Below are 23,333 nucleotides of genomic sequence, written 5' to 3'. Positions count from 1 at the left end.
GGGAAATTTCAGTAGGTTATCTTGAGTGTTATGTAGCCTTCACGTATTTGCAAGCATTGCCCCACAGACCCAATCTCCAAAGCATTCTTCACATACAATATGATCAAACCATTTGGCAGCTTCCAAAGATGGCAACACCAAGGCAGTTTTACATCTGTCTCTAAAGTATTGCTGTGTTGAAGATTCAGAGATCCATCAATTTCCCCCACTTTTTTTTTTTTTTTTGCCCCAGTGGCAGTGAACAGCAAACAAGACAATGCAGTGCCCTGCTGGTTAAAGCTAATTTCAAATTCCTTCTTTCTGTCTGTAAAGTATAAACAATTCCACACATCCCAGGAGGCCTTCCACAATATGGATGATTCTCTACTGAACTAGCTACTTTCGGTGCAACATATTCCTCTTACATCTCTCTCACTTAGTGGGACGTTACACAATGGCTTATTGTTGGGAACCCAATGGAGTCATCCTTTTTAAAAGAACAAAACAAAACTGCAAATTTGTAACATGTTTTTAAATCAAAAATGCATTTGATGTTTATATCTTTGCAAAGATACTGGTTCATTGCCAAACTGACTACCTTAACTTAGAAGAAGAAATTCCATTTAAACCTAGAAGAATTCTAGAAAATAATACAGTACTTTTTTTTTTTTGAAAAAAGAACCACTGAAAGGAGAAAAAAGGTACTTTTTCAACCAAAATATGCAAACTAGAATCTTGTTTTGCATTCAGTTTATAAATGGTGTCTTTGCTTTACATAACTGAAAGAAGTTTTAGTGAGAAGAGCTAGAGCAATTTAAAGGGCATACTTCTGAATTCTTTTCCAATTAAGTGTAGCAATAATAAAGATTTGGGGACCATTAAATTTGACGTTTCTGTCACATTTCAGGGGTGTGATCAACCATACTGGCCAATGATATAATCCAGTCTGGAGGGCAAAAGTAATTTAAATCACCACGTTTGTGTCAAGTTTAGTGTGTGCGTGGGGCGGGGGAGAGAAATCATGTGATTTTGATTGGTTTTGCTGATGTATCCTGGGAGTGCATGAGTAAACTGAAGAAGAAAAATATGGTGTTTATATCTATATATATATTTGCTTTCTAAGTCCACTTCTTTCATACAAACTACTAAAACTGAACTGCAAAAGAAGAGAGAGAGAAGCTGTACAGGTTAAGAAGAAAATTAGCTGACTCTTATATACATTCATACACATCCTTCTTGGTATGTTCACTATACTGTAAATTAAAACTAAATTCAACTCAAGATTCTTTTTTAAAGAAAAAGGAAGAAGAAGAAAGACAGAACGAATCAGGAGGGGAAGAAAAACGGTGGCACTTTCTCATGGGTGCCAAAGTAAACAGAAATGTTGGTTGCTCCAGATGTCGTAAAACGGTCTATACCTAGCAACACTTAGAACATTGAGTTTACCAAAAATGGTTGAAGAGCAGATATAGTTTGCATTGTCTATACAACAGGCTAGAAAACATCACTTATCACAGTCCAGAAAGCACATATAGATGTGTTTTTTTAATATAAACATATGTAATAACATATTAAGCGTGCATGAACGTTTTTCCCCAATGATTGCATCTATGCCCTCAGGTTTGTTTGTTGGTGGTGTGTGAAAATAAGCCTTATATTTCACTTCATTTGTTTATTGTTATTATTATTATTTTGAAAATAAGGCCGCTATACTGTTTTCCTCACAACCAGAAAGGGGCTTTTTTTCTTTGAATTTCTCCTTCTCCTTCTCCTTCTCCTTCTTCTTGCATGGTTTATTCAGAAAGGCCAGCACTTCACTTCAAACTCAAGCTCCAATTGTTGTTGCAATGCACAGGGTGACAAACTCAGGTTTGCTTGTTGAGCACTTGTCTAGAACGGCAAAGTCTTCTCAGGTAATAAGACTAACTTACTCCTCAGGAATGCACTAGCACTTTGGCTAAATCCAGATTCATAGGTAGCTTCTGTGTGTGTATGTCTGTGTGCACGTGTGTGTGTGTGTGTGTGAATGAGAGAGAGAGAGAGAGAGAGAGAGATTTCATTTGTTTTGTTTCAGTTGGTTGCATTTTTGTGTAGTGCTGGGTGATGTTTTAGTAGTAATACTCTTTGCCTTATGAGTGTGCAGTAGTTACCAACATCATCTTCAGAAACATTCCAGCAACATAAAGACGGCAGAGTAAATGAAAACACTGTGGATGTAAGGGGATTTATTGACTCCAGTTTCAGTGAAACAAGAGTATGAAATGCTTATTTCATTTTTTCTCTTTCCTTGTTTTTTTTTGTTAAAAAAAAAAGTCTTTTCCTTTCCGATTGCATTCCCTGTGTTCTTTTTCTCCCATTTTTTAAACATTGCATGTGCTTCATAAAAAGTAACGTAAATAAGTTTTGTTTTATGTCTCAGATAAAATGAAGACTATTTCTATACAATTGTTCTTTTTTCAGCTGTCAGGATCAGACGTAGTACTCCTTATCCTTGTTTTTCTTATTTTTGTTGGAGCTTTTCGAGCTGTTGGGTTGCTTTTCCTTAATCACAGCCCCGTTGGACTGTGCTGAGTTACTGATGTAGTTTCGACTCTCATCAACATGGTAGGAGCCTTCATCCCGATTCCTGTACTTGTACATGGCATAGAGGAGGATGAGGATGCACAGAGCAGCCGCAGCCACAATCCCAACTACCATGCCAGTCGTGCTGCTGGATTCCCGAACCACTTCATCTGAACTAGGGTATCCTCCTCGTCCAGGCTTAGTTGGACTTGCTGTAAGTAGAAAGATGTATTTAGTACAAAACAGATCATCACATTTTAAGACAGTGCATTATCAAATCACACTTAATGGATCAGCAAAGTAAGGCTACTTTCTTCTGCCTCCTATACCACTTCTAGTATCCAATTTGTGTTCAGAAGAAACACAGGCCAAGATCCTAGATCAGATACTTAGTTAAGTAGCATCTCCCAGCTGGACCAGTTCCCCAGTCCTGATTTACCAGGCATCAGATATGGTGAGCAATAGAGGCAGTATTCTTATTTGTGGGGGTGTGATCTCATTTTGTCCCAATACAGTCAATACAGTTTGTCCCAATACACCCCGATCCCAGCCATTGTGTCCACTGGCTGCATGGGCGTTTGGGGAGTGGCTAGTGAAGACTGAAATGAGCCACAAATACAGGTGTATCATTTAAATAAAAAAATTAATATAACATAATTGCTTCAATCGGTATGAATTTATTACCATAATTTAGGAAAAAAAACATAGAATTACAGCCAATTCAACTGCTGTGGTGACAAACATATTCTCAAGGCAGACCTTTACAATGTTGAAAATAAAAAAAATAGCAGAAAGAAATCCTTCACATTTGTTGACAATGAAATCAGATATTTTTATTTACATGATGCGACTGTATTTATGGCTTGCTATTGTTCATTACTGTTTAGTCAGAAGCCTCCAGTGGTTTGTGCTTGTTTGTGTTTATTTACCTGGGTTCTGTGGGTTAAAGAGATCAGGGTGCACTATAACAGTGCATCTAGTCAATGAAGAAAACCACAAGAAGGTATGTGCTTGGTTACTGAATGTTTATACACACACACACACTACTGTTCTTAAACCAGCACTACTATAACTCTCCAAGAGTTTTTTTCCCATTTATTTCCTGCAACACACAAACCAAGAAGGATGTTCCAAATTTGACTGAAACTTCTCTTTAGCAAATTAGCAAGAAGTGTGAAACTTCGGTGAGAAATTTTATTAACCAACACAAAACTGATTTCCAAGAGCCCTCAAATTCCATTTTTGCGGGTGGCAGTCATTTGCTTTTGGTAAATTTTGTTTGCCTTTTCTTGTGCTGCTTTTCAGACATGGTTAGTACAATATTTGTATGCAATACAATTAATCTTAAGGATCCTTAGAGCAGCAATGTCTGGTCATAATGAAAAAAACACAAATATGATAATCATATGTCATAAATATGATTCTGGTCCACCACATCAGGTAATTTGAGAAACACTGTACTAGAGTATACGACACCCCTCAAAAAGCTCTCTTAAAATGTTACTTACCTATAGCCACCCAAGGTTCCTTTCCACAGGTGTGGAAAAGTGGTAAATTATTGTGTGTTTTTTAAAGGGAAAAGAGCAGCTACCAAATAGATATAAAGCACTGAGCTGTAAGGAGCACTATCAGAAGGCAATGGAGTTGACTCATACCAATGGTTCTTAAAATATTTATATAAAGGTGGGCATGCTGCTAAATCCTTTGTACATGATAACTGGAGAATGATGGCAAATACCAAACAGTGAATGCCTTGCTGCAATGCTTGCAATCTCCTCTCACCAGAGGCTTACGAAAGTGCATTAGCAATTGGCAGAATACAGATTTGAGGTATGAGCGAAGATGCCCTTGCCCAAAACTACTTTGGCAGAGGGACAAACTGGAAAGCTCTTTTGATAAAACACAGAATTGATGGGAAGAGCATCATAAAAACTAGATATCAGCAAGCAGGACTTGGGGATGGGTGAGGTGAATAATCCAACATTAAACTCTGAGGGCGTTTACAAGGAAGACACACAAACAAGACACGGGGTTGTCATTCTGCTTAACATTATGCATAATTTATTTGCCAAGAATTTCTGTTCCATTCCTTTTAAAAACAACAACTAAGATTCAGATATTGATGCTGCTCTTACTCTGGAAGCCTTACTTTTCTATAGGGCTATTGTTCTCTTCGCTGGCATACCTGTTTCTCATCACAAGCTACTCTTTTCTGTTCCCAAGCTTTGTTTGTTCTTTCCGCCCACAGCCTCAATCATAATATTCTCTATTTCCCCACTTTTACTGGCTTCTGTGTAATTTCACATGGTAATTTGGCATTTATGAGGAACTTATCCTTTTAAAGTTCTCCTCAGTGATCTTCCTCCTACTTATCTTTGCATCTGTCACTTGACACCCATTTTCTTTGTTTTGCTCCATATAATCACTTATTCAAAAGGAGCGGGGTTTTGCATGCCTTAGAACCATTGACATTTGTAAGAAAATTTTGCTTGCATTAAAAAAAGACCTCAACTACCTTTTCACCCCATGCTCAGTGGTGTCTGGTGGCTTCTGTGTCAGTGGGGTGGTGAATCTGCCCTAGGTTTTAGTTCAAAATTTAACTCAGCTGTCCAAGATATTGAACCTATTGGCAGGGTATTGCTGGTTTGCTGGTTCAAAGTTCAGACTAGAACTCAGCATGAAATTCCCTGCCTTACTGACATGGAAGCCAGCCACCAAAACTGCCTAATCCTACTCTGAGAACTGAGAAAGTATCCATTTAGGCAAGGGATGGACATCTGTTGGGAATTAGGGGACCACAGTAGCCTTTAGTGGACATCGATTGGGGGGGGGGGAGGTATTTTCTCTAAATGTCTTCAACACCCCCGATGGGTCATAGGGAGATGTTTTAATACTCAGTCAGTATCTGGGTCACTTTCTGGTTTTTTTGGGGGGGGGGGGGAAACATGGTACAATTCCCCCCCCCCCCCAAGCTTTCAGGTTATCCTTACAATCATTTTCAAGAAGCCTAGGGATCACAGTTTCCTAACCCCTGATCTAGGAAAATATTTTGGTCATGGTGGTGAAACGAGGAACTAATCAAGTTGGCTTTTTAATGGTTGTCTGCTACTAATGGTTCTTTGTTAATCAGATTCACATCGAGCAGAAAACCAAAGCTTTACTAATTTCTTCTCAAACTTTTCCAGAACTTGCAATTAATTTCACTAAAGGTCTGATACCATTTATTTACAAGACCCTCCAACACCAGTACTGAAAAGTAACACATCCTACATATGGGCACTGGAGAGTTACTTTACCGATTCTGAAATATGATGATTGACATCTGTTTTATATAGTTATCTATCAATATCTGCAACTAAAGATGCGTCGTACAAAGTTGGGTGTAGGTTGTGCATCATCCCTGCAAGCTTTCACCTGACATATCTGAACTGAAGTCTATATTAGCCCTTGACAGCTCTTTTTATTCCAGGTACACTCAACACACTGGTTGTGCTAGCCTCACTCCCTTCTCACAAGTTTCCATCACTATCTATATGGAGAGGGTCTTCCTGCAAGTTGGATCACTGGAAAGTTAGGATCCAGGTGTGTGGAGATCCTTCACTGATAGAAATGATTCTCCTCTTCAGAAAGGAATCCTTCATATGTAGGAGATGAAAATGCATGCAAGGAGTGGGGCAGGGTTATTAGACTGCCTCATTACTTTGCATACTCAGAATAGGAAATCTGAGGGCTACCACTGGAAACAATGTAGTCAAATGGGTTTATACTTTCAATAGAACATGGTTGCTGGTAACTGACAAGAATCTACTCTTGGAAATTATGGTCTGGGTCCCACTAGCACTAATCTTGAGCTAGCTCCATATTTTATTCCATCAAGGATGACATACTTTTGACAATGATCCTGCATTGCACAGGAAGAAACATAATATTCTGCTTGTGCATTTCCACTCTGTCTCAGGGTTCATGGTTGCATAAACTTACTTTAAAAAGCAAGCACACACTCACTCAGCTGTTTATTGGACAGTGGTACAAGTGAGGCACCCAGAAACCATCCAAATTTTCTGTAAGCAAACTGTCGTTTCCCCCTCCTGGACTTCCAACAGAGTATACTGGGAGTTCCAGAGGCAACCCTGCACCAATTCCTGGACACTAAGTGGCTAAGGGAGTGCACACCAGCCCTTTGGAGCAGGTATGCAAAGTGAGTACTGGACAAGGAGGTACTGGATAGCTCCTTCAGCAACAATTATGCAAGGATATACACATTGAAAGCATGTTTATGACAATAACAGGATTCCAATCTATGGTTTCAGGAGTGGACAAAATGCACCCTTAGTGACAGATGTGGCCTCTAAATGCTGCTTTTGAGGTTTCTCAAGCCACCTATCCTATTTCTGAGAACAAAACATGGTTGGACTGCATCTCCTGGAAACAATACAGAGTTTAGTTAGGTTGTAGCCCTCCCACAATTATTCACATTAAAAAAACCAACTGGCTGACAACCCATTAGTGTGTTATAGTAGTGATAACTTTAACTTATGCTATCATAATCCATTTTCGCAGTTGTTGCGCAGATCAGAATGCTTTATTGAGCATCCAAGAACTAAAACGTGACACCAAAACAACTTTTAAACAACTTGTCAATTTCTATGTTGTTGATAAGGAGGGGATGAGTGGAGATGCATTCAGCTATTTTTCTGCCACTGGACAAACTGCAGGGACTTAACATAATCTACAGGGACTTCCTGAGGATACCTGGAGATCCCTGCAGATGCCTGTGGCAGTGGGTCCACCAAGCAGAAAAGCAGCTGGATATAGCAATGGACACATAGACAAACTCCTGATGCAGGATTCCAGCCCTTGAATTTTTCAGCCGTTTGTGGCAATCTTTATGGCTTCTGGGGCAGAAACCTGCCCCTTGGACATGCTGGGGTTACCCATCTATGCTTTACATGGCGAGAAGAACAAAGTCACTCCCAAAAGGAGATCCAGAAGCCTATAAAAGAACCTTTGGATGCAACACCTTTGTAACTATTTCACCTTAACACCAGCTAATAAAAAAAGCCTTTCTTTTATGCTTTGCTACCATCTTTGCCTACCTTGAGGCCTAACAGCTTCTCCTTGGGTTTTTACTTCTAAACATTATAAGGTTGAAGTGGGTACATTTTACGCCTCTTCCCCCCCCCCCCCCACTTAAATCATACACTCTCGAGGAGTCCATCTCATAGTGGTTAGAAACAACAATAGGTGTCCCCCCCCCCCACTTTTTGTGGCTATTGTTACCTGCAGCATAATGTAGAAATTCATCTGAGCTGGATGTGTCAACAATTGTTTTACAAGAGACCGTTCACTATGACTGAATAAAAACTCTTGAGGATATCTATAGTGAGTGAAAATGAGAGGGACTTATCAAGCAGAATGTGGTTTTGGAAATTAATTTCTGCCCAAGAAGGAATGGAACCTGCTGGATAAATTTTCCCACTAACTAATGGGTGAAAAGTTGTCTTTGAATGTAAGCATCTGAGACAAAAGCTGTCAATTATGTTTGCTATTAATGTCTGCTAAATGGTGTCTTTCAGTCTCCTTTTTATAAGGAGATATTCCTTTGAGTACTGAGGCCTGAAACATGAAACTGAAGAAACTTATTTTAAGCAGAACAGTTTTTTTTTAAAAAAGCACACACCATGAAACCTGCTGGCATTTTTCTACTTTAAGCATCTTTTCACAATTATCTCACTAACTCCATCTGTCTAAAAAGACACAACCACTTAATTAAGCAAAAGTGTGTCTGTCATTCTCAGAGTAGCTGTTTGTAACCTGAGGTGCTGGAGATGAAGTGGGTACTGAGATAAAATTGGGATGTTTTCTTTAATTCATTACATTCATAAAGAGAGTAACTTTTCCAGTGATATGCAAAGAGTTCTTGTAGCACCTTTGAGACTATCTGACAGAAAGAAAGAATTTGTTAGCATAAACTTTTGCAGACTTAAGTCTACTTCCTCAGATGCAAAGATCCCTTTGCATACTGCTCCAGACTAAAAACTATGTCTTTGAATTTTCTAATGATTTTAATATTGGTTGCTATTGAGCATTCTTCTGTGGGCTGTTTTGCAACCCACTTAGTTCAGTTAGAAGTACAATGTTAGTGGAATGATGAAAGAAACTCTGAGGTAATAAAAAAAACGTAGTAGGTACTACACACACCATCTTGGAAGGGATAATGAGGTCCTGGGTGGCTAATCACAATATTTTCAATAGCAAAAACAAAACAAAACAAAAACAAAACAAAACACCATGACAAGTAGAAGTGTGGCCTATGAATATATCAATAGAAAATAAAGAATCAAAAAGTAACTAGGTGATCCCTGAGTAGAAATTGTACCAACTATATCAGAAGATGGAAACTGTTCCTTCTTGTTCCAACCTTCTATGACCAATTTGGCTTCAGATTACTTTGTTCCACCAAATGCACCACCTACATTTAATCTCTAGCTTTTCTGATACAAAGACAGTGGAGGGAAGGAATATTAGAAAATGCTTAAAAATTATTCTTAACATTTCTGCACAGAAAATGCTCTTGTTTTCTCAGGAAACTTTCCTGCCAGGAAATGTTAACTGGCATTATGTTCAGTAATTATGATATCTTAAGCCTGATTTAGAACATTATAATTAATCAAATTCACATTTATGGTCATTGCATGATTGCAACAAACAAAAGCACCCCAAAACCAACCTCTGAATCTTTGTAAACCCACAACACAGCCATTTATGACACAATGAAGAGTGGGATGGTGAATAATGATGTGCTGTCTCCATAGCTACAGCCAGTATTTTATATCCACTAGTAGTTAAGAATACTTAGCCTCTCTTTGTCCAACCCTCCCCAAACCTCACGGAAGAGTTACCAGTACTTTGGTCACCAACAGAATGACCTAGTTAATGGAGTGCAAGTGGTGAGATCCTTAGGTGGAAATGATTTTGAACTCCTGGAGTTTGTTATACGATGGAAAGGAGAAGCCAGGCATAGTTAGACTTAAGGAAAGCTGATTTTAGTAAACTTAGATAAATACTGGGGATGATCCTGTGGTCAGGAATACTAAAAGAGAAGGAAGTTCAAGGTGGATGGGAGTTTCTACAGCAGGAGATACTGAAGGCACAATTTCAAACAGTTCCAGTGAGGAAGGAAAATGAGAGATGTGTCGAGAAACCAGGATGGATGACTAAGGAACTTTCAACTAAGCTAAGTTTTAAATGGAACGTGTATAAGAAATGGAAAAATGGGGAACTCACCAAAGAGGAATTCAAACAAATAGCTAGCATGTGTAGGGGTAAAGTCAGAAAAGCTAAAGTGCAGAATGAACTCAGGCTTGCTAGAGAGGTTAAGAATAACAAAAAGGGCTGTTTTGGATATGTCTGCAGCAAAAGGAAGAAGAAGAAAATGGTAGGGCCACTGCATGCAGGAGATGGCAAAATGCTAACAGGGGACAGAGAAAAGGCAGAATTACTCAACATCTTCTTTGCCTCAGTCTTCTGAGAAAAGGAAAAGGGTGTTCAACCTGAGGATAATGGAGCAGAAGACAGAATAGGGGAATTTCAGCACAGAATAAGTAAAGAGACAGTACAGGAATATCTGGTTAATCTAAACGAATATAAATCTCCAGGACCAGATGAACTACATCGAAGAGTATTGAAAGAACTGGCAAATATAATATCAGAGCCATTGGCAATAATCATTGAGAACTCCTGGAGAACAGGAGAAGTCCCAGCAGACTGGAGGAGGGCAAACGTTCTCCCTATCATCAAAAAGGGGGAAAAAGAGAATCCCAACAATTGTCGTCCAGTTAGTCTGACATCTATACCAGGAAAGATTCTAGAGCAGATAATTAAACAAAGAGTCTGTGAACATCTAGATGGCAATTCCATAATCACAAAAAGTCAACATGGGTTTCAGAGAAATAAATCATGCCAGACAAATCTTATCTCTTTGGCAGGATACAAACGGGCAGGGGAAGACGTCTTGGAGGTGTATTCTGCTGAATACGGAGCCTCCAGACCGCCCACCCCGGGGGCGTGGCTCAGGAGATGGGGCTTCCACATGGGGGGCAGTGAAGACGCCTCACCTGGGGCCGTTTCTGACCCGCAGTTTCCAAACCGCCACCTCGGAGGACGCTGCAAAGAGAGAGGCAGCTTCCTCACGGGCGGCCAAAAACGGGGCTTTTTTTTTTCCTTTGCCGGCTGGCGGATGCGCAGCTGCGCAGCTGCAGCGCTAAGCAGCGGCGGCAGAAAGCCTATGGGCACATTTAAAGCACCCAAGCCCCTTTAAACTTTTTCCCCTGTTCTGCCCAAGAACAATGGTGGTCTCCAGCCAGCTGGTGATCAGCTGGTGTTGGCATCCTTGCCCGCTTGCACTTTGCCAGTGTCACCAGCATCATGGATGCCTCCTCTCCTTTGGTCCCCGCGCTCCTGCTGAATCTGCAATGCACAGCCACAGCTGTCGCCGCTGCCACCACTGTCTCCCTGCCATCCCCCATCACCTCCCTTGTACATATGTAAATATTTACAGTTTTAGGGGGTTTTATTGTTAGGTGAAAATGGCACAGGAATGTGTGTAGGGGCTCACTTTAAAGTCCAAACTTTCCAAGCAGCGCATGCGTACATGTTGCTCTAGGGTTAGGGTTAGGGTTAGGGTTAGGGTTACGAGTCTTAAAATGCGCTGCAGCTGTGCTGCAGCTTCCACACCTGCATGGCAGCTGACGCTGCAATTAAAGCCTGACTGCAAACTGCGCATGTTCCAGGACCCCGACTCATTATGCGATGCAGCAGACACGGAGCTTTTAAATGGGCAACTTAAATTAGCGGCGTAGCAATTCTGGCGTACCGGTGCAGCAGCTTACAGACGGAGCTGTGCAGCTGCGCATCAAATGGAAAAGAAGCGGAGAAAAGCAGCACCTTTTTAATGCCGCCTCTTCCCGCTTGGGGCGTGCGGGGGGCGTGTTCATGGCGGCATTCAGGTAAGGCCCATCTGAAGGCTCTACCTTCATGACGTCATGAATACACCCCTTTTTGCCCGTCTGTATCCCGCCTTTCTTTGATAAAATTACCAGCTTGGTAGATGAAGGGAATGCTGTGGATATAGCATATCTTGATTTCAGTAAGGCCTTTGACAAAGTTTCCCATGACATTCTTGCAAACAAGCTTGTAAAATGTGGGCTAGACAAGGTAACTGTTACATGGATTTGTAATTAGTTGGTTGGCTGAAGCCAAAGGGTGCTCAGCAATGGCTCCCTTCCATCCTGGAGAGAAGTGATCAGTGGGGTTCCAACGGGCTCTGTCCTGGGTCCAGTGCTATTCGACATCTTTATCATGTTTATCGTTCTGAAGTTTGATCCTGTCCTCTGGGGTATTAGCTACTCCTTCTAATTTGGTGTCATCTGCAAATTTGATAAGTATACCCCCAATTCTGTCATCCAACTTCAAAATGACCTTAATAGATTAGAAAACTGGGCCAAAGTTAACAAAATAAATTTCAACATGGAGAAATGTAAGGTACTGCACTTAGGGCAGAAAAATGAAATGTACAGATGGGTAATACCTGGCTGAATGAAACTATGTGTGAAAGGGATCTGGGAATCCAAGTAGACCACAAGTTGAACATGAGTCAACAGTGTGATGCGGCAGCTAACAAGGCCAATGCGATTTTAGGCTGCACCAATGTCTACAGTGTCTAGATAAAGGGAAGTAATAGTGCTACTCTATTCTGTTCTAGTCAGGCCCCACCTGGAATATTGTGTCCAGTTCTAGGCGCCACAATTAAAAAAGGACATTGAGAAACTGGAGCATGTCCAAAAGAGGGCAACTAAAATGGTGAAGGGTCTGGAAACCATGCCCTATGAGGAACGACTTAGGGAGCTGGGGATGTTTAGCCTGGAGAAGAAAAGGTTAAGAGGTGAAATGATAGCCCTGTTTAAATATTTGAAGGGATGTCATATTGAGGAGGGAGCAAGCTTCTTTTCTGCTGCTCCAGAGCACAGGACCCGGAGCAATGGATGCAAGCAACAGGAAAAGAGATTCCATCTCAACATTAAGAGGAACTTCCTGACAGTAAGGGCTGTTTGACAGTGGAACAAACTCCCTTGGAGTGTAGTGGAGTCTCCTTCCTTAGAGGTCTCTAAACAGAGGCTGGATGGCCATCTGTTGAGGATGCTTTGATTTAGATTTCCTGCATGGCAGGGGGTTGGACTGGATGGCCTTTGCAGTCTCTTCCAACTCTATGATTCTATGATTCCATGATTCTAGAATGGATCCAAGCAATGGATGCCAAGTAAAGTTTACAGGCGGAGGGGAGAAGAGTTACAATTGTGGTGATAGTGTGACGATCGTGGCATCTCTTTGCACTCTAAACACAAAAGCCAACCTGACCAGACATTAACTGTTGGTTCAACACAGACAATGGGATCTCAAGGCAACAGGCAGATTTTAAGGTGCATGACAGGACAAGTGCCACTTCCTCCTTCAAAATAAAATACAATGAAACCTGGCTTGGTTTTACAATTGGATTAACTGCTGTGGATTTGCCTGAGGAATATTTGGAATTATAATTTTGTGAGGGTATTAAGATACATTAATTAAAAAAAAAACATTTCCTTACAACATTTTTCATCACTAACTCTGTTCCCAATAGCGACTGAAAAGATATGGAACTGTCTTTGACCATCTCTTTACTACAGCGAAGAGCACTCTTTAGAGAAGCATTCATGGTTATACTCCTGCACAATGAAAAGCAACCAAACACCAAACAACCTCAGTATGTCATGGAGTCTCCTTCCTTGAAAGTCTTTAAGCAGAGGCCAGATGGCCAGCTGTCGGGGGTGCTTTGATTTCTTACATGGCAGGAGTTTGGGTTGGATGGCCATTGTGGTCTCTTCCAACTCCATGATTCTATGACCTTATTTCATTGCCCAGGAAACAGTACTGTAGATGAAAAAGCTGGTAATCTAAATCAATGATCCTTTGATTTAAGAATTTCCAATTGAAAAGGCTCAAAATCTTTACGGTTGGAAAGCCATAAATATAACTGCCATCCGCCGGCCTGAGAGGGAGTTCACCAGGCAGGTCCAGCTCCATCAGGGCTAGCCTGAAGGAAGGAGACTCCGCCCTCCATAACTGCCATCCGCCGGCCTGAGAGGGAGTTCTCCAGCAGGTCCAGCTCCATCAGGACTAGCCTGAAGGAAGGAGACTCCGCCCTCCATAACTGCCATCCGCCGGCCTGAGAGGGAGTTCACCAGGCAGGTCCAGCTCCATCAGGACTAGCCTGAAGGGAGGAGACTCCGCCCTCCATAACTGCCATCCTCCGGCCTGAGCGGGAGTTCCCCAGGCAGGTCCAGTTCCATCAGGGCTAGCTTGAAGGAAGGAGACTCCGCCCTCCATAACTGCCATCCGCCGGCCTGAGCGGGAGTTCACCAGGCAGGTCCAGCTCCATCAGGACTAGCCTGAAGGAAGTAGACTCCACCCTCCATAAATGCCATCCGCCGGCCTGAGCGGGAGTTCACCAGGCAGGTCCAGCTTCATCAGGACTAGCCTGGAAGAAGGAAGAGCCCTCCCTCCAATCCATCTGCCTTGGTCCAGGCCTCAGAGGGATAGAAGAACCACTGGACCTCATCCCCTTTCCCTCCACCATTCCCTTCTCCTTTTCTTTCGTGTCTTTTAGATTTTACATGATTTTACATGAGGGCAGGGAACTGTCTGATTAAAAATAATAATTGTAAGCCGCTCTGAGAGCCATTAGGGGTGAAGGGCAGGGTGTGTATGTATGTATGTATATATATATATATATATATATATATATATATATATATATATATATATATCTCCCACAAATATTTATGTTGCCTTTATGGCAGTGGTCATGCCTTGGGCAAGAGCAAGAAGACCATAGCTCTATCTTTTCATCACACTCTCAGGGTTTAACCCACCATCCTGTCTTTCACTGGCCCCTTTCACCACCATGATCAATGAAGTTCCTATATTGTGCTTTTCCTCATTATGGGTCCTCCCCTTGCTTTTACACATCTTTTTGAATTGTATCATATACCAAACTAGATGGGATTGACTTTTATATTCCTTTTGTTACTGCAGCCATGAAATAACTTGTCTGGAACAATCATGATTGGCTACAGTTCTCCATTGTGCATTAGAGAGTTATTATAATTCTTGGCAGCCCTTCTGCATGCTTCTTAAATTTCAATAGTAAGAGAAAATAAGTGACTATTGCCAATGTCCAGTCTTCATTAATACTGTGAAAAGAAAATGGGAACTGAAGACTCCTGCAGTGTTTGTGAATTGAAATTAGCAAAGACTCCCCCCTTCTCTCTCTCTTTCTCTTTTTAAAAAAATATATTAAAATACTTGCTTTGTTCATACTCATGCTTTTGCATAAACCAAGTATGGGAGCAACCTGGAAATTATTCACCAGACAATATTTTTTTTGTTTAAATAAAGCCATTGAATTTACAATGAGGGATAAAAGTGATTATTTGGTGGTGTACGCTCTGCAGGCTTTCAGCTTTGGAACAGCAGGAAACCAGAGAGCTCTGTTATATGGACACAGTTCTGCTCCTCTGTTCTCCAAGTTATACATCGAGGTCTATCTCATTGGGGTCCCAGCTTCTCTCATTTGGTTTAAAGCCATGTTAAACTGGCTAAAAGATCATTTGGCTGAGTCTCCCTTAGAGGATCACTTGCTGAATCATACTTATGGGTGGTTTGGTATTTTGGGATCTTACTTATTTGGGGGGCAACCCAACCTCTCCTTTATACAAGCAAAAACTGCAGACCAAGATGATGGAATGTAGTGCTACTTTATTTTGAATTTACTAGTTTATTAAGTATAGGGATACTTCTGGCCTGAAACCTGTTGGTGACATATGCTTGAATAACCTGGTGTTATGCAACTGTATGCAATTTTATATTCATTTCAAAAGAAAGCATCCAGAACCTCCTTGCGCAATGCGTTTTGATACAAGACAAGTTTGCAGTACAGGTATATGCCCCCAAAGCTATTTAGTGCCCATGTAGGGGCACTGGGACAGTGTCTGACTATAATTCTGTAGCCAAGAGAAAAAAAGGAGACTATCTGTTGGAGTTCCCCAGGGCTCTGTTCTGGGTCCCCTTCTGTTTTCTTTCTACACACTGTCCTTAGGTAAACTCATTAGCTCTTTTGGTTTTTCCTACCATCTGTACGTCGATGACACCCAGTTGTATCTTTCCACCCCTGACCTTTCTCCAAGGCTTGAACAGCAAGTCTCATCTTGTCTCACAGCTGTCTCGCAGTGAATGTGCCATCAGCGTTTGAAGCTCAACATGTCCAAGACAGAGCTTCTTGTCTTTCCTCCTAAGTCCACCCTTCAACACTCCTTTTCTGTCTCTGTGGACAACATTTCTATTCAACCAGTCCAGCAAGCTCACAGTCTTGGTTTTATCTTTGATTCTTCTCTGTCGTGTATCCCTCAGATCCAGACCACAGCCAAGGCTTGCAGAATCTTTTTGTACAATATTGCTAAAATCCGACCATATCTCTCCAACTCTACTGCCAAGATTCTGGTCCATGCCCTAGTGGTCTCACGACTTGATTACTGTAACGTCCTCCTGGCTGGGCTTCCTCTTTCCAACCTCCATCTTTTAATTTCTGTCCAGCATTCTGCTGCACGTATTATCACTTCCACCCACCGCTCTGACCATATCTCTCCTTTGTTGGCATCCCTTCACTGGCTCCCACTCCCTTTCTGCATTCAGTACAAGCTCCTGCTGTTGACGTTTAAAGCCCTCCATGGGCCGGCCCCTCCTTACTTATCAGACCTTCTTTCTCCTCACCTTCCCACTAGGGCCCTCCGTTCTGGTAGTCAAGGTCTGCTGTCCCAGCCCAGGATTTCCTCTGCCCCATCCCGGATTCGCCCCTTTTCACTTGCTGCCCCTTACTCCTGGAACCTTCTTCCCCCGCAAGCAAGGGCCATCACTTCTTTAACCAGGTTCAAAATGGAGTTGAAGACCATCCTGTTCAGAGAAGCGTTCCCAGGCATTGCATAATTGTCACTTGCTATTTGATGTTCTTTTGTGTCCTATTTTATTGAATCATTTCCTGTATTGCTATGTATTTTATATGTATTGTCCTACTAGAGAGGCAGGCTAGCTCCAACAGGCCTCCCCTGGAAGAAGTTTACCCATCCATTACGAAGCCAAGCCCTCCCTCCAGTCCATCTGCCTTTGTCCAGGGCTCGGAGATAGAGAAGAACTGCTGGACCTCATCCCCTTCTCCGCCACCACTCCCTTCTCCTTTTGTGTTGTGTCTTTTTAGATTGTAAGCCTGAGGGCAGGGAACCATCTAATTAAAATATTGTATGTACAGCGCTGTGTAAATTTACAGCACTTTATGAATAAAGGTTAATAATAATAATAATAATAATAATAATAATAATAATAATTTGCTTTCCCAGATATCTGTAGATTCATGAAAGTGATATCTGTTTTTTCCTTCACCTGTAGAACTGTACCTAGTACTGCCCAGGGATTGACTGCTTCCCTCAGCCAGAAACAGCTAATCTGTTTGTTGTTGCTGTTGTATTTATTAGGGATATAAATATGTTCATGGAGCTCTACATTCTGCAAGCATCATGTAGGAGGGCCCTGGCTATTGTATAGTCCAGAAAAGATTTTATCACACAGTTTTGGGAGGAAAAATAGAAGGAATGGTCTCAGTTCCCCTCTTCTACCCTGCCAAGTAGTGAATTAACTGTATTTCTGTTTATTTATTTATTTATTAAAAAAAAAAAAACATCATCAGCAACCCACCTCCCCCCCCCCCCCAAAAAAAAAAAATCATATGTACACAGGTCCCTTGATGCTATGAATATGCCATTTTGGATAGCGTCTACTCAGTTTTAATCAAACAAGTAGGATTGGCTATTAGGCAGATATTTAATTTCATCTGTAAAACTATGAGAACTAAGCAAAGTTGCTTTTGGGCTATAACTGCAACAATCCCCCAGCCAGAATGGAAGAAGATTACACACTTGATTGTTACAGGAAATCAAGCCCTGTTTAAATACTTGAAGGGATGTCACATTGAGGAGGGAGTTAGCTTGTTTTCAAATACTCCAGAGCACAGGACCCGGAGCAATGAATGCAAGCTCCAGGAAAAGAGTTTACACCTCAACATTAACAGGAACTTCCTGACAGGGCTGTTCGACAGTGGAACAAACTCCCTTGGAGTGTGGTGGAGTCTCCTTCCTTAGAGGTCTTTAAACAGAGGGTGGATGGCCATCTGTCAGGGATGCTTTGATTTAGATTTCCTGCATGGCAGGGAGTTGGATGGATGGCCCTTGCGGTCTCTTCCAACTCTATGATTCTATGAAGACAGTACTGGCCTCCAACACTGTAGGAGGTACTGCAGTCAGTCCACTACAATCAAGAACTGTACATTCCAGTACCACATGTACAAGACAAGACTAGAAACATTTGGAAAGCCAATAACATAAGCATACAGAACCCACAGACTACATATCAAAACACAGTATGTGCAAGACTATCCATTTGTACAGGCTTGCTGTGACTATTAACTACGCTCAAGCTGAAGTCGACTCATGGCGACCCTATAGATGAGACATTTCCAAGATCCCATCCTCAACTGCCCTGTTCAAGTCCTGCAGACTCAGACCCATGGCTTCCCTCAACCTTTGACCACTGTCTTGATGACATTTCTTGATGCTTCCAGCTGAGAATGAAAAAAAAAAACTTGTGAGCATTCTTTACATCATTACAACAGACACTCAGGCTGAGCTTCTTCACTGTCACTATGATGACAGGACTCTGTTGTTGTCGACACCCATGTCTCATGATGCCAGTCCCACAAAACTTACTCTTTCAGCCAAGCATTGCCCCAAGCGAAGGGTTTCTGAGGTGCTGCAGATCAGGGCACTGGGAAATGACGTCTTCAGTGCTCTCTCAGACACACTGAGAACAGGTCCTTCAACCATTACTTCTCTCAACATGACTCACAAACTGGAGAGCACTCCAGATGTAATTTCCTGATTTGCAGCAGCTTGGAAAGCCTTCAGTTGTAAGGATACTTGGCTGTAAAGGTAGATTATGAGGGGTCATGCTCAGTTATTAAGAACCATAAATGTGAATCTTAGAAATAATGAGACTGTTAAGTCCAGTTTATGATCTTATAAATACTGGACAGAATGCCAACCACATTGTTCTGTGCTTCTGAGGACATTCAGTTCTCACTTGGTTGTATAAGTGACGACACTTTGGGTTTCCCCTTTAAGAATTAGACTTTTGCACTTTGTACTTCTGGAGGATTCTGCTCTACGGTAGGAAAGAAGAGTTAAGTTAAGCCATCTCCAAATCTTCTTCAGGCCATGGACATAGCCTACAGCTACAACATTGTCCCATAATTAGGCCAGATGAACGGGACTCCTAAGTAATTCTCAGAATCTCAGTAATTCTCAAGATGGGAAGGCTGAGGATTTAGTCTGGTGTCAACTCAGCTGGACCTCCACTATCCTGGACAAACTTGAGTGTCCTATTCTTGTTATTTTGGGTCTTTGAGTTTATTCCAATTTATGCCAGTCTTGTCCTAGAGTTTTCTTGACAAATTCCATTCAGAGAAAATTTGCCACTACCTTCCTCTAAGGCTGAGAGAATGTAATTTGCCCAGGTCAACCGGTAGGTTTTTATGACTCACTGGGTTTCAAATGCTGGTCTTCCAGAATCTTAGTCTGACATTCAAACTACTGTACGCCACTGGCTCATTGTGCTGCTGGATGCAGTTCTTTTTCAAAAATTAAACTCTAACATAAGAACAATAACAAAAAAAATATCTATGGGATGTAACAAACTGCTTTTAAAGTAGCAAGATGTTATCATTGGCATAGAGGGTAGAGACAAACTTTGTACTAACCAGTGACCTTTAAAAGGTAATTTTCTAAGAACTGAACTATATGCTCTGAAAAATTTAGAAGTAGCTTTGTGGGTTTATTCTGCTCTGAAAAGAATATATTTGACTTGACTAAGGAATTTGGACTATGTTCTACTGCTCTTTCCAGGCCTGTGCCAAACGTCACAAGACTACATTAGCTTGGTCATAACCTGGTTTCTTCTGTGCCAGTTCACAGGGCCTCTGACATGGAGATGTCATAAAATCCTTTGCCAGACAGGATGCTTGTCATAGTTTTTTGTGGGTTTTTTGGGCTATGTGGCCCAAAAAACCCACAAAAAATCTATAGATGCCGGCCATAAAAGCCTTCAACTTCACACAGGATGCCATCAGTTGTAGGGACATCCATCTGGCGCATGGGAAAGTTCTTTATTGGATAACACCTCCTAGAATCCCCCAACCAGCACAACCAATAGACATGTTAGCAGGTAGATTCTGGCAATTGTGGTCTAATAAAGGAATGCTTTTTTACGGCTTAGGTTCAGACTATTTGAGAGACCATATCTCCCCATATGAACCTGTTAGAGCCCTAAGATTTTCAGGGGATGGCTTTCTCTCAGTTCCACCACCAGGTTAACATGGTGAGGACATGAGAGCAATCATTCTCAGTGGCTGCTTTTATCCTCTGGGAGGGTTTCCACGGGAGATTAGCCTGGCCCCCTCCCTGCTTTCCTTTTGTTGTCAAGCAAAAATGGTTTTATTCAGGCAGGGTTTTAATGTATAATCATGGGATGGCTTTTAAATGTGTTATATGGAGTGTGTGCTGTAGTTACGGTTTTTAAATGTATGTAATTGTGTACTGTTTTTATTTGATGTTTTTAATTGTAAAGTTTTAAAAATGTTTTATTTGTGAGCTGCCCTGGTTCTCTTTCTGGGAGAAAGGCAGCATAAAAATGAAACTCACCCTTATGGCCATGTCTATACAGTGGGCCCTTGTTATCCACTGAGGTTTGGTTTCAGGATACCCAGTGAATAACAAAATCCATGGATGCTCAAGTCCCATTAAATACAATGGCATAGTAAAATGGTGTCCCTTATATAAAATGAAAAATCAAAGTTTGTTATTTGGAATTTATACTTTTGAGGAATATTTCAAGCTGTGGGTGCTTGAGTCCATGGATAAAAAACAAATCATGGATAAGGAGGGCTGACTGTAGTTGGGAAACTTGAAACAATGGGAAAATATTTTTCAGGGGGCATGAATCATGGGACTTCCCTATGTTTGGATTGTCTATGCACCAACTGCCATTACCTTTTCATTTTTCTTGAATCACAGAAATGCAGCTCGATTCTTTGACGGTGGAACTGAACAAATGGACAAGGAAGGAGGTGTGTGTGTGTGTGTGTGTGGGTATTCTGCCTGTGTAATCTTGTGATTGACAAGGCCACAGTCTTTTGCGGTGGACTGCACACGCTTTCTTTGCAATCAATGCTGAGCTTCGTTCAATAACTACTCTGCTTTGGGTGAGCCTTGTGTCTCTTTATGTGAGTTTTCTGTTTTTTTAAAAAGCTATCTTCTATGGATCAGAGCACTCTGCTTTGTGCACTTGAGATGTTACATCTTGCCCTCCTTCAGTTTTACTTAGCCATTTTTTCCTCCATTTTTGTTTTGTTTCTAATCCTATAGCCTAGCCATTACATTAAATGCTACATTCTTCATGCCCCAACATGCCTGTAGATTTTGCAATTGTACTGTCGCTAAGCTACTGCTTCCGTACTCTGTACTCTAACTGTTATTTCCCAATTGCTCCTAATACATATAGGCTGCAGTCTTTGAATCCCATTTTGGGAGAAGAGCAGGATTTAAATCCCATAAATGAATAGATAATAAAATAAATATGTAAGTTCCTTTGCATACACAGCTGTACTTTTTTTGCCAATATGAAGTGAACTTATTCAGTTCAGACTTATATAAGCAAACTTCTGCAAAAATAACCATCTCACAGGCATTTTTGAGTGGCGCATAACCATTTGTAAGTGCCTTCAATGCACCATTTGATTCACTGGGATTAAAAAGACAGCCACTCTGCATTCTCCACTGCAGAATGGAAAAAATAATCAAGCACAATGGCAGATAATGCAATTGGTAGCACAATGTTGACATTTTCCAGAAAGTTGGTATAGTACAACCACAATATAACTACACCAAGTGTAGATTTATATTATGTAGACATTATATAGGATCTCAGATGTAACAAGATGCTCAAGTGGCTGCAGTGATATGCCACACACAGCGATATGCCACACCAGATGCCACACACTGCTCACAGACCACAGTTTTCTCACTCTGAATGATTTGAGTGACTGTTTCCCCATACCACAGCACTTATGTTTTTTCTTACTAAATCACCAGAGCTGGAGTATACAGGCGCCCATGAAGATATATCCTTTGTACTTTGTCTAAAACAGTTCCAACTCACTTTCTAGCAGGTGATCTCAAATCTCTAGGCACTTATTCTGAAGTAGGACTCATTAAATCATGCCCAGTTGGTAATTCCTGTCCACCATTAAACAACAAGTAGGATTATACACACTTATTGCTTCAGACTTTCTGTTTCATTTGGACTTCTGGGAGACATGCTGGGAATTGGAAGCATACATGTACTTCTTATCAGAGGTGATGACAGGAAATTACATAACACTGTATGATCATCACAGTTTTCTGCCAAGCAGATGGCAAGATGGGGTAACTTTCCCAAGAAGCCAAACAGGCCCACATGTTCAGAATGGGAACGTCATCAAATAATGAAGCTCAGCAATTGCTGCCTTTGCCTACGCTTCCTCTTTGCTGCAGATGCCAAATTAGACTTTACTCCCTGTAAATATTTATGTAACTCACCCTGAATCTTTGGCATAGGTGGGCTATAAATCGAATGAAATGCAATAAGCAACCTAATAAATCTCATAGTGAAGCAAACTGAGCTGAAATAGATGGCTTCCTCATTCCCTGCATGACGGAGGGAAAAAGTCCCACTAGGGTTATAAAATCTGTATTACAAGATGTTGTGTTTCTACAAACTGAAGAACAGCAACTAATTTATTCTTTAAAAATTTATTTGAGAGTTTGGCTGTGACCATTTTTGTTTTGTTTTGTTTTGTTTTGCTTACATAACTTTCCAGAAGGATGAGGTGAACGTGCATATTTGCTTATTTCTTCTGACTTCCATGAGTGAGCTATTCAAAGGAACAATAATAACATTGCAACTTTATGATTTTTAGATCAGCATTAGGACACTATTTAGATCAGCATTAGGCAGACTCACAGCTTTGGGTACACTCATGTACTTTCACTTTGCAGCAGCTAGTAGATTTAATGTCAATAGGGCTATGAATTCATTCCAGTTTTTAATTAGAAGCTTACAGCTATCTTTTTTTTTTTTTGCCCCTGTACTACCCAGGCAAACCCGATGTGATCAACCATGACACTACATCACTCTTGGGTTCATTTTAGGTCTTTTTTTCCCTTTAAAACAGATTCGGGGGTATGTGGTTGCAGGTTGTAGATGCAATATTGCTGCATTTTGCAGCACTTTTGACCCATTCTGAGTGATGTTTGGAACCAAATAAAATGCCTGAAAACATTCTGAAAATATTAGAGGTCTGGGGGCTTTGGGGAACTGTCAGACGGGCTATATTGGGGCCTGTTGGACCATATGCATTCCATGGGCTGCACTGTGCTGACCCCAATACAGTTCATGCTTCAGTCCCTAGGATCCCCAGTTAGCAAGAACTCAAGTAATGGACTGGGGAAGGTCCTGTGCCTGACGCTGCCACTCAGTACAAATAAATAATCTGATAG

At 41.3% G+C, this 23,333-nt stretch overlaps 1 protein-coding gene across 31 annotated transcripts in view; it reads right to left on the bottom strand.

Moving 5' to 3' along the window:
- Positions 1–1,732: 1,732 nt before the first annotated feature.
- Positions 1,733–23,333, bottom strand: part of NRXN1 (neurexin 1) — a 1,287,731-nt gene continuing 1,266,130 nt past the window's right edge. For 30 of the 31 annotated variants that reach the window (XM_089528929.1, XM_089528930.1, XM_089528947.1 and 27 more), the window contains one exon: positions 1,733–2,753. In XM_089528929.1, coding sequence (XP_089385055.1) covers positions 2,449–2,753 — 305 coding nt within the window. In that variant the 3' untranslated portion in view covers positions 1,733–2,448. The remainder of the gene's footprint in view (positions 2,754–23,333) is intronic. The other variant, XM_089528959.1, reaches the window with a different exon arrangement.

This window comes from Sceloporus occidentalis, unplaced genomic scaffold, assembly GCF_023333645.1.
Source record: "Sceloporus occidentalis isolate IW3139 unplaced genomic scaffold, rSceOcc1.0.p SCAF_6, whole genome shotgun sequence".
NCBI lineage: Eukaryota > Metazoa > Chordata > Lepidosauria > Squamata > Phrynosomatidae > Sceloporus > Sceloporus occidentalis.
This window is presented reverse-complemented; position numbering and strand designations above follow the sequence as displayed.